Here is a 26,100-nt window from a genome sequence, read left to right on the forward strand (position 1 = left end):
AAAAAAATTTCCCTGTGGGACTTCAACCCAGACTGTTAAAAACACTGAAACAAAATTAAAAATGTATAACTACTCGGCAAAGTTGGAACTCACTGGCCCATTTAACAGACTTTTTGAGTGGGTATTATGAGTGAGACATTGGTTTTAGGTGCTGTAGATACAATGAGGATGCTGGTGTGACTAAGTTGAGCAACATGTTCAAGCTCTCCCAGCTTGTTACTCAAAGCCAGGCTGCCCCATCAGGGAAGGTTAGTTTTGGTATTTCTCACTTTTAAAAACCAGCCTATAGATATGAAGATTTCATGCCCTGTGGGAAATTCTGATCATAACCTTCCTAGAGAATAACTGCAATTTCTGGTGAGCCTACCATCCAAGAAGGCATCATGGACTTTTAATTTCTATAGTTTGAATCTGGAAATAGATTGTTATTTTCATTTCTCATATGTGAGATTGTGTCGTAATACTAGACACACTTTTTCAAACTACACTTTTCCCACACATGCTTTTAGAGTCATTGGTTTAAAGGGTCAGTAGGTTTAGAGCCTCATTTGGAAGAAGGGGAAGAATACAAGCTTATTGACAGAATGAAGAGAGCAGTACTGCCAGGTCTTATTTATTGACTACTTACAAGGTCTGGCACTATCATAGATCCTGGGACTCAAAAGACATGGTACAATTCCCGTCCTGAAGGAAATTCCATCCTTTAGGCAAAAAATAGACCAGTAGGTGCTGGGGCCTATAAGACCAAGTGTTGAAAAAGATTTGGCCTTTGATTTTAAATAAACCAAGAAAGCCCAAACCCACTGCTATTGACTTGATTTTTGACTCATGTTGACTCCCATGTGTTACAGAGTAGAACTGCTCCATAGGGTTTTCTTGGTTGTAATCTTTATGGAAGCAGATTGCCAGGCCAGTCTTCCTTGGTGCTGCTAGGTGGGTTTGAACAGCCAACCTCTAGGTTAGTAGTTGAGAGCAAACCGTTTCCATCACCCAGGGATCCTCTAATTCAAACATTAAGTATTTAATTGTGCCAGGTGGTGTTGCAGGCACTTAGGCTGTATCAGTGAAGAAAACAAAGATCCCTGTCCTCATGGAGTTTACATTTGAGTACCCCTACTCAAATGGGGGGAGTGATGATAAACTCAGTTTATTATGGTCATGCTGAGTTTGAGATGTTTATTATACATTTGGAGCCCCGGTGGCACAGTGGTTAAGAGCTACGGCTGCTAACCAAAAGTTTGGCAGTTCAAATCCACCAGCCTCTCCTTGGAAACCCGATGAGACAGTTCTGCCCTGCCTTGTAGGGTTGCTATGAGTCAGAATCAAATGATGGCAATGGCTTTTCTTTTTCTTTTTAATACATTTACGTGTTGTTGCTATTAGCTGATGTTGAGTTGGCCCCCAACTTATGATGACACCACGCACAACGGAATTAAACCCTTCCCGGTGGTGCGCCGTCCCACGGTCAGATAGTTGTGATCCATAGGGCTTTCACTGACTGACTTTTGGAGATAGGTACCCAGGCTTTCCTTCCTAGCCTGTCTTGTCTGGAAGCTCCACTGAACCCTGTTCAGCATCTAGTGACATGCAAGCCTCCAATAACAGACCGGTGGTGACTGTGCATGAGGTGCATTGGCCAAGATTTGAACCCAGGAATTCTACCACTGAACCACTATCGCTCTCTATGCTTACAGAGGCAATTGGAAATCTATAGAAAGAGACATTAGCCAATTGCGTACTACCAGCGAATGATACTCGTTTTGTTAATGAAAGGCATGGAGGGGGGCTACTTCTTCAGAGTCCTCTACTCATCTTTTTTCATGTACATATGTTTGTAGCTACCATTTATTGAACTCTGTGAGAACCACTGTTTTAAGTGTATTACCCTCATTTACTCATTTGTGAGGTGAAATTCTTTTTTTAAAGGTATCCCATTTTATAGGTGAGGAAATAGAGGACTTAAGTAACTAATATCATACAGCTAATGAGTGGGAGAGCTGGAATACAAATCCAGGCAGTCTGCCCTTAGAGCCCGTGCTCCTAAATCATTTATTTACTGACTCTCAGAGGGTGCCGGCACCACTTACAGTAATAGGCGGTCAACGAATGTTCTGTTAATTAATTAAACAAAGGGCTACATTCTGCCGAGTCCTTCTATACTCGTGTTTCTTCCCTGTGATCTCTGGCACGACTGTAAATTAGGAGGAAAAGCTAAGGACGGGTAGCGAATGCCAGTGCTCCCAACTTACTCAGAGGGTTTACCTTCTACCGGAAAGGCCGTGTTTGAGCCAAACGCAGAAGTCCCTCTTTCAGTTAACTTTAGCTTAGCGCACTTACACTCCACACGAAGAAAACTGCTAGCAGTCCAATTTCCGCTTCAGGGAACTAACTTCTTCTCAATAATCTAGTGAACAGATAAATATCCGAATCCTTTACCAAGGGAAACCGAAGGCGAGGAACTGGCACTCGCCACGCATGCGCCCTGCCGCCGGCAAAGTGGCAACTACGGCTGCGCATATCGGCGGCCCGGCCCACCCTCGTCACATGTCGGGGACCGCGGCGTGGCGGCGGCCGTGGCGGTAGCGACGGCAAGTCGTGCGGCGGCCGGAGGGTTTCCGGTTCCGGTGTAACGTTCGGGCTCCGTCTCAGGGACTGAAGTTTGTGAGGTGAGTAGTGGCCCCGGGCCCAGACAGAGTATTCTCCGGTCCGAGCGACTGGGGTCAGGGCTCAGCCCAAGAGTAGGACCGGGCTAGGGGTCTCAGCGGGAAAGAGGCTGAGAGAAGCACAGGTTGTGTGGGAGACGAGGTTGCAGTGGGATTGTTGAGAGGCAAAGGGCGGGGGCGAGAAGGGGACGGGGTGGGGAGACCAGCTCTGAGCTGAGGACTTTGGGTATAACTAGGTGTGATAGTGGGTCGGTTGGAGTTTACGCCAAAAGAGGTGGGGAAAGACTAAAAACAGAAGAATGAGGATTTCAGGGGAAACTCCGATTGTAGCAAAGAAGAGGACAGAGTAAGGAATTCCTTCAGAAGATTGGAATCTACTACCTGCTCATGCTGGAATCATTCTTCCTTCTTCCTTCCACACCCCAAACCCTACCCCCACACACGTAGTTAATGTATATTTGTCTAGTGGTAAAGCCAGGTACTCTTTGAAATTTTTATTTTTGTCTACTAGCTGTTTCGTTTGCACCTCATTTTATGGAGGATTGGGTTGAACTTGAATACATTTGTTATTATAGTGCTTGGCCGTGCGTTTCTTCTAATAATAACGGTACCTCACTTACTGCTTGGAGCTTTCAAATTGCTTCTGCTTTCTAGCCTATGATTCAGTTGTAGTGGAACGTAAGCTCCGTTAAGGTGAAAATTCTTACGTGTTTTGTTCACTGCTGTATGCTCAGTGCCCAGTACACTGCTTGGCACTTAGAAGTTGCTCAGGAAATATCTATTGAATGAATTAAGTATGATGGAGATATGGCAATTGTCTTTATTTTGTAAGATGAGTGAACTAATGCTCAGAGGAATTAACTAATTTGCCCACGTGCTAATGGACTGGTAAATGTGGGGTTTGGCATCCCAGCTGTTCAGTTTCTTTCTGTCCTGCTGAGCTTTTTTCTTCACTCTCACACCCAAAGATATGTACCCTTTGTGATACCTTGGTATGCCTCCAATCTTTTTTTTTTTTTTTAATGGACAATTAATATGTAGATGAAGGAGCCCTGGTGGCACAAAGGTTAAGCACCTGGCTAACTGGAAGGTTGGCAGTTCCAACCCCCCCCCCCCGCCGCCGCCCAGTGGCTCCTTGGGAGAAAGACCTGGAGGTCTGCTTCTGTAAAGATTATAGCCTAGAAAACCCTATGGGGCTGTTCTCTGTCACATGAGTCAAAATCGACTGGAGGGCACCTAACAACAACAACATGTAGATGTTGATAGGCTATACTGCTATCTCATTGTGAGAGAATAGAGCCACCATGGAATTATTCATTTAACTTGTTACTGAAACACATACTGTGCTTTTATACAACCTTTCTCTCTTAGTTTCATGACTGTAATCTACTAACTTATTTTGGTTATACCAGTTCACTGTTTGGCTAGAGATCTTATAGAAGGTAAATCCACCAAGGATGCAGAAGTTATTCAGACTGTATCTTTTAAGAGAAAAGACATCTTAAAACATCTTGAACGTCCAGGTCAGACCCTGATGCGTGGTGCTGCTGGGAGGAGGTTAGCTTGGAAATTGAGGTCAGTGTAGTATATTCACTGTTTTCTAAGCACAATGGGAAGAATCAGAAATAAAATTTTGTCTATGTTCATGAGGAGTTTTGAGATTAGGTAGAAGACCGAAATGTAAACATGAATGATGGTTTAAAAATAAACTAACTTACATTAATGAGTTAAAGATTTGTTGTGGAGAGCTGCAACAACTCCGACTCTACAAACTTTATTATAAATGGGGCAAGGTGGGCAAACCTTACTCATGACCAGCTACTTCAGATGACACTTCCTCTCTCTGACTCTGACCACTCAGGCTTAGATCAGACCCCATCCCCAGCCACCCTGAGCCAGTCAAAACATCCCTGGACACCTAAGGCCAGGTCACAGAGGACCAGCCGTAGGCTCAGGAATCTGCACAGTTCCCTGCACTTCAGACCAGTATGCCTCCCTCTTTCTCTGTCTAGTCCACTGGGACTAGGTCACAAGCTAGAAGGGCTCTACTCTTTTTCATCAATTGCCCATGCAGCCTTTCCATGAATACCAGCCACCCAAAGCTGGGACTACACAGATTGACTCCTTGCCCCTGTGGGTTTATTAATTCTGTATAACAACTCACAAAGTTCACAGAGACTATCACCTATACTTACAGTTACCCATTTATTAGAACCAGAAAGGATACAAGCAAAGAGACACATCAGTAAAGGTCTGGGAAGGGTCCTGGCGCAGGGCCTATATAGTCCCCAGGGACATGTCACCTTCTCCAGTTCATGGACATTCTCACCAATCTGGGAGACTCCAAAGAGTGCACTCCAAGGTCCTGGGTCCCCTAGTCCCAGGGGGACTCAATGAATATGCGTGGGTCTTAATATAGTCCCCAGGGACATGTCACCTTCTCCAGTTCATGGACATTCTCACCAATCTGGGAGACTCCAAAGAGTGCACTCCAAGGTCCTGGGTCCCCTAGTCCCAGGGGGACTCAGTGAATATGCATGGGTCTTAATGCATAGTTGTGATCATCTAATCAGTTAATATGCATCACTGCATCAGTGCCTCCTCCCTTCCTGAAGTTAGTTTGCCAGGTGTGAAGCTTGCCAGGCTGTTTTGGAAAACAAAGGCATCTTGATTACTCGGGTGATTTTCAGAAACAAAGTGCCAAACCAAGTTTTTTTTTGTCCCGCAAGAGTCCTTTATGATAGTGTTTTCTCTGCTGAGCTAAAAAGTAGAATAGAGATGAAAAAGAGAGTACACCCAGGATGAGAGTATTTGTTTCTTAGCTGAGGGATTACTTTGATCAAGTCAGCTGTCAGAGACCGGGTAGAACATGAGAGAGAATTGTCTGGTGCAGAATTCCCACTGAGATGAATATGACTACAGAGAAATGAGGCAGAACTTTTTTTTTTTTATTGGGTTTTAAGTGAAAGTTTACAGTTCAAGTCAGTCTCTCATACAAAAGCTTATACACACATTGTTATGTGACCCTAGTTGCTCTCCCTATAACGTGACAGCACACTCCTCCTCTCCACCCTGTATTTCCCGTGTCCATTCAACCAGCTGCTGTCCCCCTCTGCCTTCTCATCTTGCCTCTGGACTGGAGCTGCCCACTTAGTCTCATATGTCTACTTGAGCTAAGAAGCACATTCCTCACCAGTATCATTCTGAAGAGTTGGCTTCAAGAATGGTTTTAGTTTTGGGCTAACAGAGAGTCCAGAAGCCATGTCCTCTGGGGTCCCTCCAGTCTCAGACCATTAAGTCTGTTTTTTTTTAAACTAGAATTTGAGTTCAGCACCCTACTTTCTCCTGCTCCATCAGGGACTCTCTGTTATGTTCCCTGTCAGGGCAGCCATTGGTGTTACCTGGGCACCATCTAGTTCTTTCAATCTTGGGCTGATTGAGTCTCTGGTTTATGTGGCCCTTCTTTTCTCTTGGGCTCATATTTTCCATGTGTCTTTGGTGTTCTTCATTCTCCTTTGCGCCAGGTGTATCAGGACCAACTGATGCATCTTAGATGGAAGCAGAATGTTCTTAAGGATTATGAGCTCTAATACAGGATCACTGACTTGGATAAACCTTCCTTTATTTGCATTCCTTAAAAGGAAGGAAACCCATCAGGTCAGAGCTCTGTTAAGGAATGCCTCCCTAGAAGTAGGAGTAGAAAAGCTGACCTCTGGAGGGGCATTTTCAATTTTGTGTTCATGTTACCTATTTCCCAGCTCTGGCTGATATAATAGAGTAAAAAAAAAAAACTAATTTCACAGACTGGGTGAATCTCAGAGTTTGCTCGTTTGTTTATTCCACAGATTTCACTGGTAATTGCTGAGTTGGGGTTAAAAATTAAATAGAGTCTAGTTCTTTCTGCTTTCAAGTATGGTCCTTGGGGAAAGTTTTGGCTTCAAGTGAAGTAGAGGAACTTGCCTAACGTTTGAGAATGTGGTTGGCGAAGGCATCCCTGATGTATTAACAGTTATCCTGGATCACTGTAGTCTTCTTTTCCTCTAACTTAACTCCCTACTGGTTTCTTTTTAGGTGCAGTATTGAGTCCCGTTTGAGCGATCCTTCTCCTTTTTTCCCAAAGAATGGCACTGTCTAAGAGGGAGCTGGATGAGCTGAAACCATGGATAGAGAAGACAGTGAAGAGGGTACTGGGTTTCTCAGAGCCCACAGTGGTCACAGCAGCATTGAACTGTGTGGGGAAGGGCATGGACAAGAAGAAGGCAGCTGGTATGTACCTTTCTGAACCTTTCAGCCTAGCATTTTGGATGACCCCAAACTCTGCTTGGAACATCCCCAAAATTCTCTTTCTGTTGGGAACATGTTAAAAAAAGGTCAGGCCATATTTTATTCTCTCCTGCATTATAATGGAAATAGTCTAAATAATTTTGATTTTGTTCTTGTTGCTTATTTATTATATTATTTATGGCATGTTTTAAATCTCAGACTGACTCCTTTTGGCCACTGTACTGAGTTACCTATGTTAATTTACTTAAGAAATATGCTAAAGTCAGGCAGGTATACCTGTACATATTCAGATTGATGTCTAAATATGTAGAAGTCTTTTTAAAACACATGAAAAAGCTTGAGGGAGGAAGATTTAGTTAGTGGCCGTTGTCCCATCATTTGCTATTTAAGAAAAGTTAGATTGATTATTCATCCACAACTTTGATGCTCAGCCTAAATAGGTTGCCTTGGCTATGTGATTTCCTACTCAAAAAAAATTATCATTGTTTTTACCACATAGGGCAAGCTCATTGCATGTAAGAGTATTTATGGGAATCCTACAAAGAACTTTAATAAAACATTTCCCCTCTTCCTTGGGGATATATTTCCTGTGTTGGTGTCTGTTATATATTTAGTATTGGGTTAAGTATTCTTACGTTTCAATCCTATCACCTTTTTTTTTTTTTCCTCTCAGACCATCTGAAACCTTTCCTTGATGATTCTACTCTCCGATTTGTGGACAAACTGTTTGAAGCTGTGGAGGAAGGCCGAAGCTCTAGGCATTCCAAGTCTAGCAGTGACAGGAGCAGAAAGCGAGAGCTAAAGGTAGGTTACAGTTAACTAACTAAACAGTTTGGGAGTGTTTTGAATGGTAATAATGTTGCCAAGCTTGCCTTGCTCAACACTTCAGTATCCACTAGTAGAATATCAAATGTTCAAGAACGGTACTTGAACATTAAACTAGAGGGGGTGAACTTGTATTATCACCATCTTACAATAATAAAATACCTAAGCACATCATGGGTTGGAATATTCCAAAGAAATAATTGGTAGCTGTGTTCTTTTTCCTCTGTGATTAGGAGTTTTGGTTCTCATGTCTACTTATATCTCCTTTATTCCTCCTTACTACTAGCATAAATTGATTGCTCTAAGATTTTATGCTTTTATTTATCTGAAGCCTACTATGTTGCTTCAGAGTGTGACTCCATTGCTGCCTGAGCTGTAGACCTCATTTTTGCTCCTTTATAGAGGTTTCTCTGTGGTGGTTTTGTAGATAGGATATATAGAAACAATTTTTATTAATTATATGTCTGGAGAGTTTGCCCTTGTTTATAAAGCATACTGTGGGTCATCTGGCCTCATGAGTTGGGTACTTAAAGGACCAATGCAGTAGTCATCAAAAGCCCCTTACTTAAACTGTGTTTTTTATTTTGTAGTCACTAATTGGTCATGGTATCTTTGTTAATATTAGCATCAGAGAGTGACTGATCTCTGTATCTCGTTTCTGTCTTTCTTTAAAAAAAAAAAAAAGTTTCTGTGACTCCCATCAAACCTTCCAAAGTGCTTTTGATACCTTGACTATCTCGTTGCTTTTCCTGAGGCGCAAAGAATGGATAAGCAATTTCTGCGTGGTCCCCTGGCCAGGCTATGGAACCAAGAGAAATAGAGACTTAATGTGTCTTTTTTGTTTAGGGCATTGTAGAGTAATTAGAGGAATGAGAGGTAGTCTTTCCCTTAAATAGTTTGCAATTTAAAGTGGGGGAGGGGCGATAAAATGCAGTCACAAATTATAAAATCTGAATAGTAGGTTAACATAGGTTTTACAGCTGCCTTGTGGGTCGAGTGTAGAATTTCAGACTTACATTGAATTTTGTAACATCTAAGGGGGGAGATTGATCCATGGTATCCACAGATCTGTGCAGTGAAGATTATGCTATGATGAGGCATGCTGCTGTGTAAGTGCTGAGGGCATGCTGTGAATGAAGTGACTACATTGGGTGGGATTTATCTAAGCGGTTTCTTGAAGGAGGTATCTAGATAGCCTTGGGATACGGGTCCCATTTTTGGTCCATTCAGGTCCCCACCCCACACAATATATTATGGGAGAGTCCTTTTTCTTGAACTGTAGGAGTTCCAGGAAGCGCTCGCCCCTGGCTGAGGATATGTCCTTGCAAAACACGAGCCCTCCTAGTGAAGAGGGGATGTCACCCAAAGCCTACCACCGGTGTGTACGTTTGTTTTTTCCCATTGTCCCTTCCAGTTGGCCACTCTTGGTCCTGTTAAATTCACCTTGCAAATTAGTCAGCATATTTGAGTTCCCATTGTTTGGTGAGAACAAAGTGTTATTGGGGAATACTGAGGAAAAAAAGAAAGCCCCTGTCCTGGAAGAGCTTAGTCTTTAGTTGAAGGACTTAATACTTGGCAAGCAAAATATCAACAATGTAATTTAACTTAGTGTAAACTAGAGCTCTTAAGTGCTAAGAGGATGTGAAACAAAAAGGTTTGACCAGAGTGGGATGAGGTTACTAATGAGGAAAACTGCGTGGAGGAGGTGAGTTTTAGGCAGGATGTGGAACAGGGGTTGTGGGAAAGTTGAGGGAGGTCATTACAATTGTGAGCAGTAGCATTTGCAAAGACCTTGAGATGGGAACATTTATAAGAACATGGGATGAAATTTGCTTGACTGGAATAGGAGAATGATGGAGTTGGGTCAGATGGTCCGCTTGGTGGAGGGTCTAGAAGGCCCTGGCTTCTGGCAAGTAGCCACTTGCAGGGTTGTATCATATTCCCCTGGGAAAAGCCGCAAAATGCTGGTAGGGACTAGGATGATTTTTCACATCTCCCATGGGCAGGGAAACGACTCTTCTTTATTTTGGGTTCCCTCAGGAGGTGTTTGGTGATGACTCTGAGATCTCCAAGGAATCATCAGGAGTAAAGAAGCGGCGGATACCCCGTTTTGAGGAGGTAGAAGAGGAGCCAGAGGTGATCCCTGGACCTCCATCAGAGAGCCCTGGCATGCTAACTAAGCTTCAGGTTAGTAATTAGGGATTGGAAGCAAAGTGATTTATGAGTTGAAGAAGCAGGATGTGTGGGGGTCCAGATATATTCTGATCCTGATTTGAATTAGTGTTTATCGTTAGGGAGATTTTATTTCCTGCTTTATATTCCTTGGATTTAACCAGAAAAAAAAAATTTTTTTTTTCTTTTTTTTAATTCCAGTTGAGGGCTTTTGAAATAGCATGTACTAAATGCCTGCAATGTGATAAGCAATGACCTGTATGTGTTACATACATTATTATTTGCCCAGTTATTTACCTTATTGGGTAACTGAGAAAATTAATTGAAATAATCAGAACTCGATAGCAGAGAAGAATTTCCAAATATAATACAGCGTTGATATAATCCACTAAAAAATTGCAAGATGACTTCAAATTTTTGAACAGAAGTATCTGTTTTTAAAATGGGAACCTAAGCAATTGTGATACCATACAAGCAGTAAATATTTCTTATACCACTTAAAATTTCTTTATGGGAAATATATATGTATTATATATGTATGTGTTTATATATGTTTTGCTTATGTATGCATAAAATATTTCTGGAAGAAAAGAAACTGATGATGTTTTTTATAGAGAATAGGAATGGAAAACTTCACAATATACCCATGTCTACTTTTTGCCCCAGGAGCCCTTATGGCACAGTGGTTAATTGCTCAGCTGCTAACCAAAAGGTCGGTTGTTCGAACCCACCAGCTGCTGCATGGGAGAAGGATTTGGCAGGCTGCTTCCATAAAGATTACAGCCTAGGAAGCTTATAGGGCAGTTCTACTCTGTCCTGTAGGCTCACTATGAGTTGGAATTGATTTGGTGACAGTGGGTTTTTTTGGTTTGGTACTTTTTGCATTTTGAACTATGTAAATATATCAACTAAACCAAAAAAAAAAAAAAGTTAAAAATAGAACTAAAAAATACCTCGAAGAACCTTGTGATCAGGTCTCTTTTGGAAAATGTGAAAAGAGTTATTTGACTCCATCCTCAAAGCTTATCATTCTGAACTTAGGACAAAAGAAGGGGTTTACAGAAACTAGGGAGCAAGTCTTCGCAGTAAATGCCTGGTTTCCCAAACTAGGAATTCAGAGACCAATTCAGGGAATTCAAGGATGTAAAAAAATGTTTAAGTATAATAATTTATAATTATTTCAGTGCTAACAATAGTTCTGTAAGATAGGTAATATTTTCCGCCTTTTAGACACTTGGAGCTGTAGAGATTAAATAACATGTCCAATGTCACACAGGCATTAAGTGGCACAGTTAAAATTCAATGTCAGGTTTTAATCATCAAGCTGCCTAATATGCCAGTCCTGCCTTGGGAAGGTGAATTGAAATATTCCAGTGCTCAGCTCTGGAGACTTAATCTTTACTAAATTTTCTCTCTTTTGGTACAGGTAGAATATAATGGAGTTTATACAAATTTTTAGATCTTTAGAGTGTTGAGGTCTAGGTAGAAGCCTTAAAGCTGTTTGGGTTTAGGAATCTGTATGGGTGAAATGCAAAGTAGTAGTTAACAGTTTTCCAACCTTTTTTTTTTCTGGAGGGCAGATCAAACAGATGATGGAGGCGGCAACACGGCAAATTGAGGAGAGGAAAAAACAGCTGAGCTTCATTAGCCCCCCTACGCCTCAGGTATTTGTGCCCAGATTAAAAAGAAAAATGCTTAGCACAGAATTTCTTGCTATCCACTCAAATGAGAGTCCAGAAAGTGATTGTGTCTACCACAGTCTACTATAATTTATCACTCTGGGTATGTGTGTGTCTCATTTGCCTTCCTGTCTCAGTTCCTCTGATCTCTTTTCTCTGTCTTACAGCCGAAGACTCCTTCTTCCTCCCAACCAGAGCGACTTCCAATTGGCAACACTATTCAGCCCTCCCAGGCTGCCACCTTCATGAATGATGCCATTGAGAAGGCAAGGAAAGCAGCTGAACTACAGGCCCGCATCCAAGCCCAGCTGGCACTGAAGCCAGGGCTCATTGGCAATGCCAACATGGTGGGCCTGGCCAATCTCCATGCCATGGGCATTGCTCCCCCGTGAGTATCTATTTCATGGACTCCCTTGGCATTTTAGAAGCTTAAAAGGCAATAAATTACATTTGGATGTTACTGATTCTCTTCTTCCAAAGAACCTAAATGCTTTCTTACAGTTTCACATTTCTTACATATGATCAGTAAAAACCAATTGAATTTATTCCCTTGTCTTCCTTGTTGCAGGATTTGTTGCCCGCCCCCCCACCTTTTTTTTTAAACAAATTGCTAAAACTGACGTTAAGATTATTATTCCAGTATTGGAGCTATGAATAGGACCAGGTTTCCTGTATTCTAAACCGGAGCCTTATCCATTAGACCACATTGAGTGAGACCACATTTGGGTTACTTTACAGCTGGGTAAAGATGATAGACTTTATTTTTAGCACATAACGATTGGTCTGATAGCTCACGTCTGACTCAAGAATTCAAGGGTAAAGAAAGATAGCATTACAAATTCTCATCACTATAACTTACAAGTTATAATTTTTTTTTTTATAACTTACAAATTTACTTCATTTGATTGCGGTAAGTCAGATATCCAGTTTGATAAGTGTTTTCAGTCATGTTATTTGTTTTATTTTCTGTTTATTATTTGCTTGCTTTATTGCTCCATAAGGGATTTATTTCTTTATGGGCTGTTTTTCAGGAAGGTGGAGTTAAAAGATCAAACTAAACCTACACCCCTGATTCTAGATGAGCAGGGTCGCACTGTAGATGCAACAGGCAAAGAGATTGAGCTGACACACCGCATGCCTACTCTGAAGGCCAATATTCGTGCTGTGAAGAGGGAACAGTTCAAGCAGCAGCTAAAAGAAAAGCCATCAGAAGACATGGAGTCCAATACATTTTTTGACCCCCGGGTCTCAATTGCCCCTTCCCAGCGCCAGAGACGCACTTTTAAGTTCCATGATAAGGGCAAATTTGAGAAGATTGCCCAACGATTACGGACAAAGGTATCTGGCTTAAAGTATAACCCACAACTTAGAAGAAGTTAGGAAGCTGACAAAGGAAATTGAACAGAGCCCTAAAAAATTGTCAACTCAGTTCTCTAAGTTTTAGGTGATTAGATAAACAGGTAATTTAAAGCAATGAATAATTTTAAAATACTGTATTTATTCCTGGATTTCTTGATTTTTAACTGATCTGTCTTCCTAATTAAATTCTACTTAAAAGGTGGAAATTCGAGTTTGAAAATCCTTAACATAGAAGGGAAACAATTCAGAAAGTTCTGGGTGACAGGAAAGTTAGCTTGAAGTTAAAATGTACTGCAGAGAATCCACACACCTGGAGAGTTGAATTTACTGTTTATTCAGTGACTTCCCTTCTCCTTTCTGTCCTTTCAGAATGAGGTGTTGATTGAATTCCATTTCTGCATATTTGCTACAGGCACACACTGGGGTGAAGGATAGAGGTGAGGGTGAGAGATGTATGTAAATGAACTAAGTAAAGAATAAAATAAAGAAGAACTGCATTTAACTCAAGCTTTCAGAAATTATGACTTCATTGCCTCAGATGTAAATGGTTCAATTAAAAAAAAAATTCCATATTCTACTACATCCCTGTTTTCTATGACTCCTATTTATCTTCCTGTTTTGGTTTATTGTGTCTTTAGGCTCAACTGGAGAAGCTGCAGGCAGAGATCTCACAAGCAGCTCGAAAAACAGGCATCCACACTTCAACTAAGCTGGCCCTCATTGCCCCTAAGAAGGAGTTAAAGGAAGGAGATATCCCTGAAATTGAGTGGTGGGACTCTTACATCATCCCCAATGGTTTTGACCTGTGAGTTTGTTAGTTAATACCCTTCAATAAGAATATAGTTTTAATGGGAGAGATGGTAGTCCTGCATGAAATAAAAAATTTAAAACCCAAGAGAAATAGGTAACTATACAAGCTAATGTATTTGTAAAGAATATACCGTGTGAGTTATCTGGGTTAATGGAGGAGAAACAGGGTCACAAATAATGTAAAAAGTCAAATCTATTTATAAGTTTTTTATTTACTTCTGTTATACATTGCTACTTGTTTTTAGCACATTTTTCGTAATTACATTCTTCTCCTAATAAAAAGTATCTACATTTCTTATGGATCCCAGTTGGTAGTATAAAGCAAGCATTCTTAGTTGACTGGCGGGGGAGGGGAGGGGAGGGGAGGGTGGTAAATAATGCATATAAGAAACATTTGGAGAGCTTTAACTATTTCTGCTTCATCATTCTGATACATGGGTTTAGGACATTGCGTCTCAGCCTTTTTTTTTTAACCCTTCCTTTGTTAGCCACTGTTCAGGGAGTTCTGTAACTAATGAGAGAATGTGGTATCCCTCAGGGATGTTAGGGTACAGAAAAGGTTGAGTATGACTGGTGTAGAGAGTGCTTCCGATCTTAATGGGACCCACTTTTCACATCTTGAAAATTTTTGTAATAATAATTATGTTATAGATACAAATGCTAAAAGAGGCTAGAATACATTATGGATAATGGATTTTTTCATTGTTTTTCTGAGACCCCCTTTCAGAAAAATCATCTCTACCCATATATCCTATTTTCCCTTCTTCCTCCAATTTTAGTACAGAGGAAAATCCCAAGAGAGAAGATTATTTTGGAATCACAAATCTTGTTGAACATCCAGCCCAGCTCAATCCTCCAGGTAATGTATAGATGACTCAGTCAAGTCTCTGTTGCAGTGTTATCCAACAGAACTTTATACGATGATGGAAATGTCTTAGATCTCTGTTGTCTCACTCAGTAGTCACTGTTCATTCGCAACTATTGAGCACTCGAAAACTGAATTACACTGGTTTTAATTAAAAATTTCTAAATTTTATTCAATTTTCATTTAAATTTAAATAGTACACGTAGCTAGTGGCTACTGTATTGGACAGTGCAACTCTAGAGCAGTGAGGCTTAGTGTGTGTAGAGATGGCCTCACTGATACATTACAAGTGGGGCTATTACTATGGTGCTGACTCCAACTCCAGTCTTGTATACCACCACAAAACTCCCGTTTCTTCTTTGATCGTCCTTTTCTTCATCCTTCTTATGTCTTTATCATTTTTATGGTAAAAATCTGTTGGTTCAGTCAGAAGAGATAGATTTTAGTTGTGGCTGTGTTTTTAACTAGATTAATACCTTTGGTAAGTCGCTTTTAGAACACTGAATTTCCTCATATGTGCAGATAATATTAACCGATCTGTCTTCAAGGGTTATGCAGATCAAAAAAAGATTTTAACACATTCACCAGACTTGGATGAGTAGAGGAGATAATACCCCAGTTAGTAATTCACTGGACGGTTGCTTCAATAAGTTAGAAAAATAGATTGAGACCTTGAGATAATACAAATTATATTAATCACTGGATTTTACTTAACCAGATTCTACTTAGCTGTTATAAGTGTGGATCATTAGAAGAACATGGGATTTTTTGTTTGTTTTAAAAGGAAGAGTAAATAGGAGTTCAGAGGATTTTTCCCAATCTTGTAACTCTTAAAACATAAATTTGGTGATTTAGGCTAGTGATTTCCAAATGGTTTTATAGAGACATACCGGTGGGATTTATATGAGATTCTGAATATCCCTTCCAACCAACCAGTTGCCATGGAGTGGATTCTGAACTCATGGTGACCCCGTGTGTGCTCCATAGGGTTTTCAATGGCTGGTTTTTCAGAAGTAGGCCGCCAGGCCTTTCTTTAGAGGCACCTCTGGATGGACACACACCTTCAGCCTTTCAGTTGAGCAGCCGAGTGCATTAACCATTTGTACCACCCAAGAACCCTAGATACCCCTTAGTTCCCCCAAATCGTCACTTAGAGTAATCAGAGCAGCTCCAATTTTGTTTGCTGTATTGGCCTTTTGCCATATTTCATTTGATGAAAGGGTTCAGCTGCTTAAAGGAAAAATAAGTTAGAATACTACTCAAGAAAGATACGAATGCTGTTTTAAACATGACCATACTACTGCTCTTTCACAGCCTAAAAAATAATAATAATTAGGCTAAAATTCCTTTTAATGTAATTTATATTCATCTAAATCCCTTTAATATGCTTGGGTTTGGTACACTCATTTCTCTGCCTTACAGTCGACAATGACACACCTGTTACTCTGGGGGTATATCTCACCAAGAAAGAACAGAAGAAACTTCGGAGACAGACAAGGAGGGAAGCACAGAAAGAACTACAAGAGAAAGTCAGGCTGGGCCTAATGCCTCCTCCAGAACCCAAAGGTACATAACTTAGAGATAGAAGAAAGAGTAGCAAGTTTTTCTCTTTAATTCTAGAAGAACTTTAGCATTTCCTTGTATCTGGATGCCTTCTGTTCCACAGAATCGTTCATTGATTAATTTTTTTTTTAATTCCCTAAGCTCTCTACTATCTTTTCTTTTTAAGACAGTTCAACATATTCATTGTAGAGGTCATTTAAGGCTTATTTTTAAGTATCATTAACTATATAACACTCTGATTTTGATAAATAACGGTCTTGAAATTCACTAGCTACTCTCTTTTAAATGACCATAGTGTCAATCAGGAGCTAGGAAGTCTGTTATAATGGTGAGGGTATGGACTTATTTTTACGGTCTAGTTCTTTCATCCCTGAAATCTTAGTAGTTGCAGTATTTGGATATTGTTATTATGTGCATAATTCTTAATATTAAAAATGAAAATGTAGTAAAAGAACAAAACTCACCCCTATAGTTTTCATTATAAATCAATAATATTTTGAGTGAGCACTGTTACATGTAGTATCTTTCACTATATGCTGTTATCAGAGTGAAAAATACCAAAGAAATTTATGTTCCTTGTCTTTCACAAATTTTCAAGCAATATATATGCATACCAGCTATTTAGATGAACTGTGTGACCTCTCTTAGTGCCGAGTTAAGTAGGCGGAATTGTCAAGGTAGGGGTTTTTGTTGGAAGTGAATTTTGAGCAGAGATTTGAAATAGGTGAGCAGTATGAATTGGTAGAGAAGATAGGTCAGGCTATCCCAGCTGAAGAAATCACTTAGGAGATTGATCACTGTTCTCTCTCTGCTGCAGTGAGAATTTCAAATTTGATGCGAGTATTAGGAACAGAAGCTATTCAAGATCCCACGAAGGTAGAAGCCCATGTCAGAGCTCAGATGGCAAAAAGACAGAAGTAAGTGCCATGGGATTGGGTGGAAACCTGGGGCAAGTACCTTTCCCAAACTCTCCTGGGGGATCCATATTTGGAGGGAGGGGAGAGTCCTCTGTTGCTCTCTCTTTCCCTCAGCCCTGCCTCTGATCTTCAATGCCTTTCTCACTTGTGGATGTCCTTCCTGTCACGACAGAGCGCATGAAGAGGCCAACGCTGCCCGAAAACTTACAGCAGAACAGAGAAAGGTCAAGAAAATTAAAAAGCTTAAAGAAGACATTTCACAGGGGGTACACATATCTGTATATAGGTAGGTGTCCATACTAGGCCAGCCTTGCCCATAGAAATACCAAAATATTTTCCAAGTGTTTGAGACAGGATCTGTGTGGTTTAAAAGCATACCTAACACCAGTCCCTACTCTCTTATGGTGACCCTAGTGTGAATCAGGAATTAAGAAGTCTTTTATAATGGTGAGGTTAGGAACTTATTTTTATGGTCCAATTCTTTCATCCCTGAAGCCTTAGTGAACCAGTATTAGTTCTGAAGAATGAACGAATGAATATACTTGTTCAGGCCAAGCCATGAACTAAGGATTGTTCATCCTCTATGGAGCCTAAAATATCATCCTGTTTCTCCAAGCATTAAAAATTTCTTTCCTTGGTAGTGATTCTATCCTGATACATACCCTAATTTTTTAGTAAGCCTTTGATCCCATCTCCTAAAATGCATTTTATACATTGTAAATAGTTTGCCACCTTCATGTTGATATTTTTATTCTTTTATGTTAATACATGTGTACCCTCTAGTTTTTAAATGTGCGTATTCTTATTAACAGGATCTTTATCATAAAAGTCATATATTACTACAAATACACTGAATGCTTATTAAGATTTAAAAAATTCTAACTATTGAAGGCCATTTACTGAAAAAGCTTCCTGTTCCCTGATCCCTTAGCACCACTCTCTATAGGTAGTTGGTATTAACAGTTTTTCGTGTATCCTTCTAAAAATTTTTATGCATAGCCTCGTGACTACATTGTAAACACCTAGAGGGCAAAGAATTTGTAGATCTTTACACTGTCATGTACAATTAGCTTATAAATGTTTTTGGATGATGGTAAATGCCTCTCCCTCATCCTTAGGGTACATTTTGATTGTCTGCCATTTATTGTAAGTTGTCCAGTGCCAGAGTTTGAAGAAGTATAAGACAAAGTGGAAATAGCTCTAGACTCAGTCCTACCTTTTCAGCATTTCTATATTTTGTTTTCTCCAGAGGCCTTTGTTTTTAGAGAGAAAACCATTTTGGATCCATCTGTTTATTTTTCATTCCATTCAGGCAGCTACTGATGCTAAAACGAAAGGCATAACTAAACTTTCCCTTCTCCAGAGTTCGAAATTTGAGCAACCCAGCCAAGAAGTTCAAGATTGAGGCCAATGCTGGGCAACTGTACCTGACAGGGGTGGTGGTACTGCACAAGGATGTCAACGTGGTAGTAGTGGAAGGGGGTGAGTCTGAAAAAATTGAGAGAGACTATCCCCAGACAGCTTTAGGCCTAGAAATGATTAGCATGGTGGGGAAAAGGGAGAAAAAGTGTATTAGAACCACACCTGGGTGAAACACCCTGAGCCTCTGTTTCTGTTTATTGGAGTTGAAGGCCCCAAGATTTGGTTCCTGGGATTGCTTCAACTACCTCATTATGGTTCTGAGCATTAGATGAGCTCAGAGGTTCTGTCCACCCCATCGTCTTCAACAGTTCTGGCAAAAAATCTTCTTCTCTGTTTCCAGGCCCCAAGGCCCAGAAGAAATTTAAGCGTCTTATGCTGCATCGGATAAAGTGGGATGAACAGACATCAAACACGAAGGGAGATGGTGAATGGGGGCTGGAGAGGGATTAAGTGGGAGGTGGGGATGGTACATCTGTTCATTCATCTTACTCCCTCCCTCTGACACTCTTGCTAATGCTAGATTTTGTATTCAGAATTTTAGAAAGACCAGACTGTAGGCCCTGCTAGATATTCATATGATATGTATTATATGCATAGTAAAGTTACTTATTACAACATTTATTATATGCATTATACAAAAAAAAAAAAAAACCCTTGGCCGTCAAGTCGATTCCGACTCACAGGGAGGGACCCTATAGCGTAGAGTAGAACTGCCCCATAGGGTTCCTAAGGAGTGCCTGGTGGATTCCAACCGCTGACTTTTTGGTGAGCAGCCTTAGCTGTTAACCACTATGCAACCAGGGTTTCCATGTGTATTATAGCATTTACTGTATGCATTATAAAGTTATTTTATCTGTCATTTAAGGCCTGAAGCAACTGATTTCCCTGTCTGCCCAAGATCTGGGTACCGGATACATGGGTGGCTTTAGTTTGTGAAAATTTATCAAGCTATGTGTTGATATGTGCAGTGTTGTATTATATTATTGTTTGAGTTTTAAAAGTTTTTAAAAAGAGTTGAAGACAAAGATTTTCAGAAAAAAAATCTCTCTTTGATCATGAAAATAGACTTCTCATTCAGTTGCCCAGCTTTATCTTATTTCTTTCTATATATTTGACATTATCCTTGCCGTCATTCTTCTGTCAGCGTTCAACCTTCCTTTCTTTGAAGACCTGGGTTAGCGTTTAACATCTGCAAAAAACCAAAACAAAGCCTGTTGCCATCGAGTCAATGCCGACTCATAGTGACCCTATGGGACAGAGTAAAACTGCCCCATAGAGTTTCCAAGGAGCATCTGATGGATTTGAACTGCTGACCTTTTGGTTAGCAGCCATAACTTTTAACCACTGCAACACCAGGGTTTCCTAACATCTGCAGAGAGTCTTAATTTTCTTGACTTTATCTAACTTTGTACCTCCTTTACTTTTTGTCCTTGAAGTACTAAAAGTACATTTTTGTACTATAACTAATTGAACCCTATTTTATTTTGCTTTGAAAGTGTCCCTAAGATATTTTCATTTGGTTATATTTGCCCTCTTCCCCCAGTAGACTAAAAACTCCTTAAGAAAGCCAACTCTTCAGACAGGGATTGGACTGGACAATGGGATAGAAAATGATACTGGTGAAGAGTGAGCTTCTTGGATCAAGTAGACACATGAGACTATGTTGGCATCTCCTGTCTGGAGGGAGATGGGAGGGTGGAGGATGATCAGAAGCTGGCTGAATGGACACGAAAAGAGAGTGTGGAAGGAAGGAGTGTGCTGTCTCATTAGGGGGAGAGCAATTAGGAGTATATAGCAAGATGTGTATAAATTTTTGTATGAGAGACTGATTTGATTTGTAAACTTTCACTTAAAGCACAATTTAAAAAAAAAAAAAAACTCCTTGAGAATGGATTGTCCTGTTAACATCTGAAGTCTAGCTCCCAAAGTGCCCACGAGCTTTTTTATTGTTCACTGTTTATCTTTTATTTATCTCCTTATTCCCAGTACCTGGCACAGCTCTTGACACATAGTAGGTGCTCAAAATGTTTGTTGAATTAAGTAATGCTCTTGCCTATTTGGAGCTTCCAGTCTAATTTGAGGAAAGTAAAGAGTAATAGAAAAGGGTGACGTTATTTAAGAGAATTTGGATAGACTTGAATACTGTTTAGAACCTAAATCTGTGGTCTCTAAGTCTAGAGTGAGACTTAGCTTTATCATCTTTTGCAGATGATGAAGAATCTGATGAGGAAGCTGTGAAGAAAACCAACAAATGTGTATTAGTCTGGGAGGTAGGTGATTCTTTGTAAAACATTGAACTTTAGTTAATTCCTGATTGTTTCTGCAATTCAAATGGAGCCACGGAATGGTAAAAACTAAACAGTGAATAATCCCATAAGTAATTCATGTTTCTTTTTGGAATCTATTTTTAAATGTTTAACAACAAATTCCTGTGGTTATTTTTTAACTAAATTGTTGAGCATATAAAAAAAAAAATTTTTTTTTTTTTATAGTACATGCTGTTTGGGGAAGAGTATGGGAAATGCTGGTGGCAGGAGTACAGATTTTCTGAGAGTTATTTATTTCACAGTCATGGATATGAAACTTGGAAAGAGAAATAAATTGTTGTGGAATTTGTCTTTATTTAGAGGTAGTTAAAGACAGAGGTAGTTAAAGAAGTATTAGACTTAAGAATTTAAAATTGGGAGGCTGAGCAGTACCACTTACTAGCTGTGCAACCCAGGCGAGACATTTAACATCAGATTCTGTTGCTTTATCTCGAAAATACGTATATTATTATTTGCCTTTCCTACTCTTAATGTGTTTTGTGTGTGTGTGAGAGAGAGAACCAAGTTAGATAATATGTAATAATGCTTTGTAAAATGTGACTAAGTCACTCTTCAAATGGAACTTCTTCAGACTGCAGTATGTTTAGTTATCTAATTCTTCTATCCCTGAAATCTTGTAAATGAACCAGTATTAGTTCTGAAGACTGAACGCATGAATGAATATACTTGTTCAGGCCAAACTGTGAATTAAGGATCGTTCATCCTTTGTGAAGTGTAAAATATCACGCTTATTTCTCCAGGAAGCATTAAAATTTCTTTACTCCATAGTGATTCTTATCCTGATGTATACACTAATTTTTTAGTAACCCTTTTATCCCCATTCCAGAATGTATTTTATACATTGTAAATAGTTTGCTGCCTTTGTGTAGACTTAATATTTTTATTTTATTCTTTTATGTTAATACGTGTGTATGCTCTGGTTTTTTAATTATAAAAGTAGTGAGTGCTTACTAAGACTTTTTTTGTTAATATATGTGTATCTTCTAGTTTTTTATTATAAAATTCTCCTCAGTTCGTTATAAAAGTACGTAGTAAATGCTTTTTTTTTTTAATTCTAGTGATACAGAAGGGTACTTACTGAAAAAGTCCCCTCCCTAGTCCCTTACACCTTAGGATCATTCTTTATAAGCACTTGCTATTAGAATTTTTCACATATCCTTCTGTTTTATCCCCCATTCCATTAACATATGCATATAAATTAGGTCATAAGAACCTGAATGCTTGTTTTTCAGTCTCATAAGTTGTCATCTACATGCTTAATATCTTAGCCTCCACTCTCTTCCAAACTCTCTTCATTTATCTCTGAGAGTCCTTAAGAATAGTGAAGTTCTACTACAGCCTCCTTATTGGTGTCTGCTTCCTGAAAACTTCTTGAGGTTGTACTTTATGACTGCCACTGCTGGTGGTGCCTCTGATGAAAATGCTGGTCACCTAGTGCTGTATTTTAGTTCTCTGCAGGTACTTCCTGGCTCCCTTTCACTCCCACCTCTGTATTGTTCTTTGTCACTGGGCCCCAAAGTTTCCTGCTTGGATACAGGTTCTCACTAAGTCTTGAGAGTTCTTTCAGCTTCTGGCTCTCTAGTTCATTTCTTCTTAGAGGCTCAAATCTAGTCCTTCAGACATGGTAGAAGACAAGCTTATCTTATCCCCTTCCTTCATAGTCCTGCCCTGACTTGCTTCTCCACTCAAGCACTAGAGCCCAAAACTACTCCTTCCTTCAGTCAAAAAACTGAACCCTGATGAATTCATGAAAACTTATGCAAATAAATTCCACAGGAGTAGAGGTTAGAATTGCTTTTACCATAAAATCATATTCTTTATAGGCACATTGCTATACAGGTGTTACTAGGTCTTACAAAAGAATCTGCCAGATTTAAATGAGGAATTGCAGTGTGCTTATTACAGATTTTGTGTATTTCTCAGGGTACAGCCAAAGACCGGAGCTTTGGGGAGATGAAGTTCAAACAGTGCCCTACGGAAAACATGGCTCGGGAGCATTTCAAAAAGCATGGGGCTGAACACTACTGGGACCTCGCACTGAGTGAATCTGTTTTGGAGTCCACCGACTGAGACTACTGCAAGCTCTTGCCTCTCCCCACTTGCCTTTGCCCCTTCAGTCCTCTCCCTTATTCCACTTCCAAGCCCACCCCACTCGTGTGTGTGATCTCAAGAACTGTGCCAAGCAGACATTGAGACAGAGGGAGATCTTGCTCCCTTCCCCAGTCAGCCTGGTGCTTCCCTTTATTCCCCTTATGTGCATATGATTAAAGAGTTATTTTTAAACTTGGTATGATATTTTTCACACACTGATAGATTGGAATTTGGGTCTTCAGGTGATCTTCCTTCTAGACCTAGCAATGGCTGTAGAAAAAACCATTTTGCCATTGATACATACGTGTGTATATATGGATGGATGGATGGATGGATATGCATTTTTTGAAGTTTAATGAGAACTTTTGATGTCATCCTGGAGCAAGAATAATAAATAACTGGTTTTCTTAGAGCAGAATTAAGCAGGAAGAGGTGTTCAGTAGGTAAGGAATGAGGGAGAAGTAAGTGTTCATCCTTTAATCTTCAATAGATAGTCATGAAATGGATTACATCTAGTTTTGGCTAAGTAGTCTTTTCAGGAAATCAGTACTTCAAATCAGGGCTTCCAACAAGTTCCTTCAGGCTCAAACCCCTGTTGAGAATTTGCATTTCTAAAAAGTCCCTGCTGAGTATTTCCATTTCCACCCCAGATAGACTGAATCAGAATCTACACTTTAACAAGGTCCCAGGGTGATTCTTATGTATAACTTCTGGAACCATGTTAGAAATGCAAATGCTCAGCAGGGGTTTGAACCAAACAGTCTGGTTTGAAGCCCTGCCTCAAATGGATGTATATAGGGGAATATATGTTGTGAATAAGCCACATCACGATAAATGGAGAAAAGACTGAAGTTGTCAAGGATTTTGTTTCACTTGGACCCACAATCAACAGCCATGGAAGCACCAGTCAAGAAATCAAAAGACGCATTGCATTGGGTAAATCTGCTGCAAAGGACCTCTTCAAAGTGTTGAAGAGCAAAGATGTCACCTTGAAGCCTAAGGTGCACCTGACCCAAGCCATGGTATTTTCAATTGCATCATATGCATGTGAAAGCTGGACAATGAATGAGGAAGACCGAAGAATTGATGCCTTTGAATTGTGGTGTTGGCAAAGAATATTGGATATGCCATGGCCTGCCAAAAGAATGAACAAATCTGTCTTGGAGGAAGTACAACCAGAATGCTCCTTGGAAGCAAGGATGGCGAGACTGCATCTTACATACTTTGGACATATTGTCAGGAGGGTTCAGTCCCTGGAAAAGGGCATCATGCTTAGTAAAGTACAGGGTTGGCGGAAAAGAGGAAGACCCTCAAGGAGATGGATTGACACTGACTGCAACAGTGGGCTCAAGCATAACAATGATTGTAAACAGGATGGTGCAGGACTTGGCAGTGTTTTGTTCTGTGGTACCTAGGGTTGCTATGAGTTGGAACTGACTTGATGGCACCTAACAACATGGATAAAGTAGACACAGGGAGAGTCCAAAGAGGATGTTACGGGTTGGTTTATAAAGTAGAGTAGCATTCCGGTTTTTAGCCTATTTCTTTTCATTACTAAGTTTAAAAAAAAAAAACCCTTTCTAGAAACCAATGTGTGCTTTGATTTTTTTCTCTTCTAAGAGTCTGACTAGATGTGTTCTGCTTCAGCAATTAATGTTTCTGGTTTGATTTTAGGATTACTGGAATCAGAATGAGTATCCATTGAAGCTCAAAATTCTTATCATACCTGTCCTTCCATTTCATGTTGCCTGTTGAAGATGTATTGGGAATGGACTTCAGAAAGGAGTAATTTGAGCCTGTAACTTCTTGCCAGATGGAGCCTTCTAGGCAGTGGTGTTGGGGAATGGATTCTTGACAAGTTAAAATACTGTTACAAAATAAACACTTCTTAAAAAGTTATATATTTCAGGTGTGCTAGTTGGACTTCCAATTTTAAAGTGGTATTAGGGAATGCTAGGTTCAAAGAGGAGCCCTGATGGAGGCACGTTTAGGTGGAAAGGGGGACTGCAAAAGACCCTAAGGAAAAACTAGTACAACTCCTTTCTTTAAGACAAACAGACTCATCCAGACAGATGAAGTTTAATTCCTGGACCTGTATTAAATCTTTTAAAAAAACCTAGCTTGCCAGGACACAACTATGAAATCTCTTGGGTGCTTGGTAGTAATCACCTCTTCAGCCGTGAGACTCGGGAGCTAGAGAATTGAACTAGTTTTTGGTATTTTTGTTTTCCGTATTTCTTGATTAAAGCAAGTCCAAGGGGACAATTCATTGTTATAAAAACGATTCCTTTTACTTTTATTAAAGGACTTGCCACAAATATATATGTAAATATATACTATTTCAAGAATGTACTGATTGTATAAAATCTAAAAAGAATACATACCTCCTCACTTATTGACTGTCATATCCAACACTTGGCATTTACGATAATAGTAAAAAAAATCACACTATTTTGTGCATTAACGACGTACATCTGGCAGTAATGATTGCCAAGTTGGGAGGTGAGAGTAACGCTAGCTGTGATGGTTAAAGCAATATATCAACTTGGCTTGGCCGTGATTCCATTAGGCAGTTGTGTAATGTAATTTGATTGTTACGTAATGGTGTAGTCATTTTCTGATCTGATGTGGTCATCATCAATTTTCACATAATGACCTGTTTTTGGAACCTAACCATGTCGGTGAGGAGTGGGTGTACAATAACATTATTTTATATATATACTGTTTTTTATTATCCACCACCCATCTGTCTATTTGTTATACTATGGTGGTTTGTGTGTTCCTGTGAAGCTAGGAGCTATGCCACTGGTATATCAAATGCCAGCAAGTTCACCCATGGTAGACAGGTTTCAGCAGAGCTTCCACGCTAAGGAATAAAAGTTTACCAATCTACTTGTGAAAATTATCATTGTTGTTAGGTGCCCTTGAGTCCATTCCAACTCATAACCCTAAGTACAACAGAACAAAACACTGTTCAGTCCTGTGCCATCCTCATAATCATGCTTGAGCCATCTGTTGCAGCCACTGTGTCAGTCCATCTCGTTGAGGGTCTCCTGTTTTTCACTGACCCTCTACCAAGCATGATATCCTTCTCCAGGGACTGGTCCTTGCTGATGACATGTC

The 26,100-nt window shown here is 39.9% G+C and overlaps 1 protein-coding gene across 2 annotated transcripts; it reads left to right on the forward strand.

Moving 5' to 3' along the window:
- Positions 1–2,537: 2,537 nt before the first annotated feature.
- PRPF3 (pre-mRNA processing factor 3) lies at positions 2,538–23,169 on the forward strand. Of its 2 annotated transcripts, XM_003409498.4 has the most exons (16): positions 2,538–2,666; positions 6,735–6,929; positions 7,621–7,751; positions 9,813–9,959; positions 11,525–11,608; positions 11,791–12,011; positions 12,655–12,961; positions 13,621–13,787; positions 14,572–14,651; positions 16,080–16,223; positions 17,038–17,137; positions 17,310–17,423; positions 18,501–18,619; positions 18,900–18,983; positions 20,768–20,829; positions 22,810–23,169. In XM_003409498.4, exons 2-16 carry the CDS (start codon positions 6,785–6,787, stop codon positions 22,954–22,956), a joined length of 2,052 nt encoding a protein of 683 aa, XP_003409546.1. In that variant the 5' UTR covers positions 2,538–2,666; positions 6,735–6,784; the 3' UTR covers positions 22,957–23,169. The 2 variants fall into 2 exon arrangements, 1 of the variants encoding a protein (XP_003409546.1); XR_775681.3 differs by lacking the exons at positions 18,501–18,619; positions 22,810–23,169.
- The last annotated feature ends 2,931 nt before the right edge of the window (positions 23,170–26,100 follow it).

This window comes from Loxodonta africana, chromosome 3 (genome assembly GCF_030014295.1).
Source record: "Loxodonta africana isolate mLoxAfr1 chromosome 3, mLoxAfr1.hap2, whole genome shotgun sequence".
Classification (NCBI taxonomy): Eukaryota; Metazoa; Chordata; class Mammalia; order Proboscidea; family Elephantidae; genus Loxodonta; species Loxodonta africana.

Excerpts from the sequence above, each read along its gene's own strand:
- PRPF3 (XM_003409498.4), top strand. The coding sequence starts at position 6,785 with ATGGCACTGTCTAAGAGGGAGCTGGATGAGCTGAAACCATGGATAGAG. Across the intron at positions 6,930-7,620 it reads GGACAAGAAGAAGGCAGCTG|ACCATCTGAAACCTTTCCTT; the intron begins GTATGTACCTTT and ends TTTTCCTCTCAG. Across the intron at positions 18,620-18,899 it reads CGTGGTAGTAGTGGAAGGGG|GCCCCAAGGCCCAGAAGAAA; the intron begins GTGAGTCTGAAA and ends CTCTGTTTCCAG.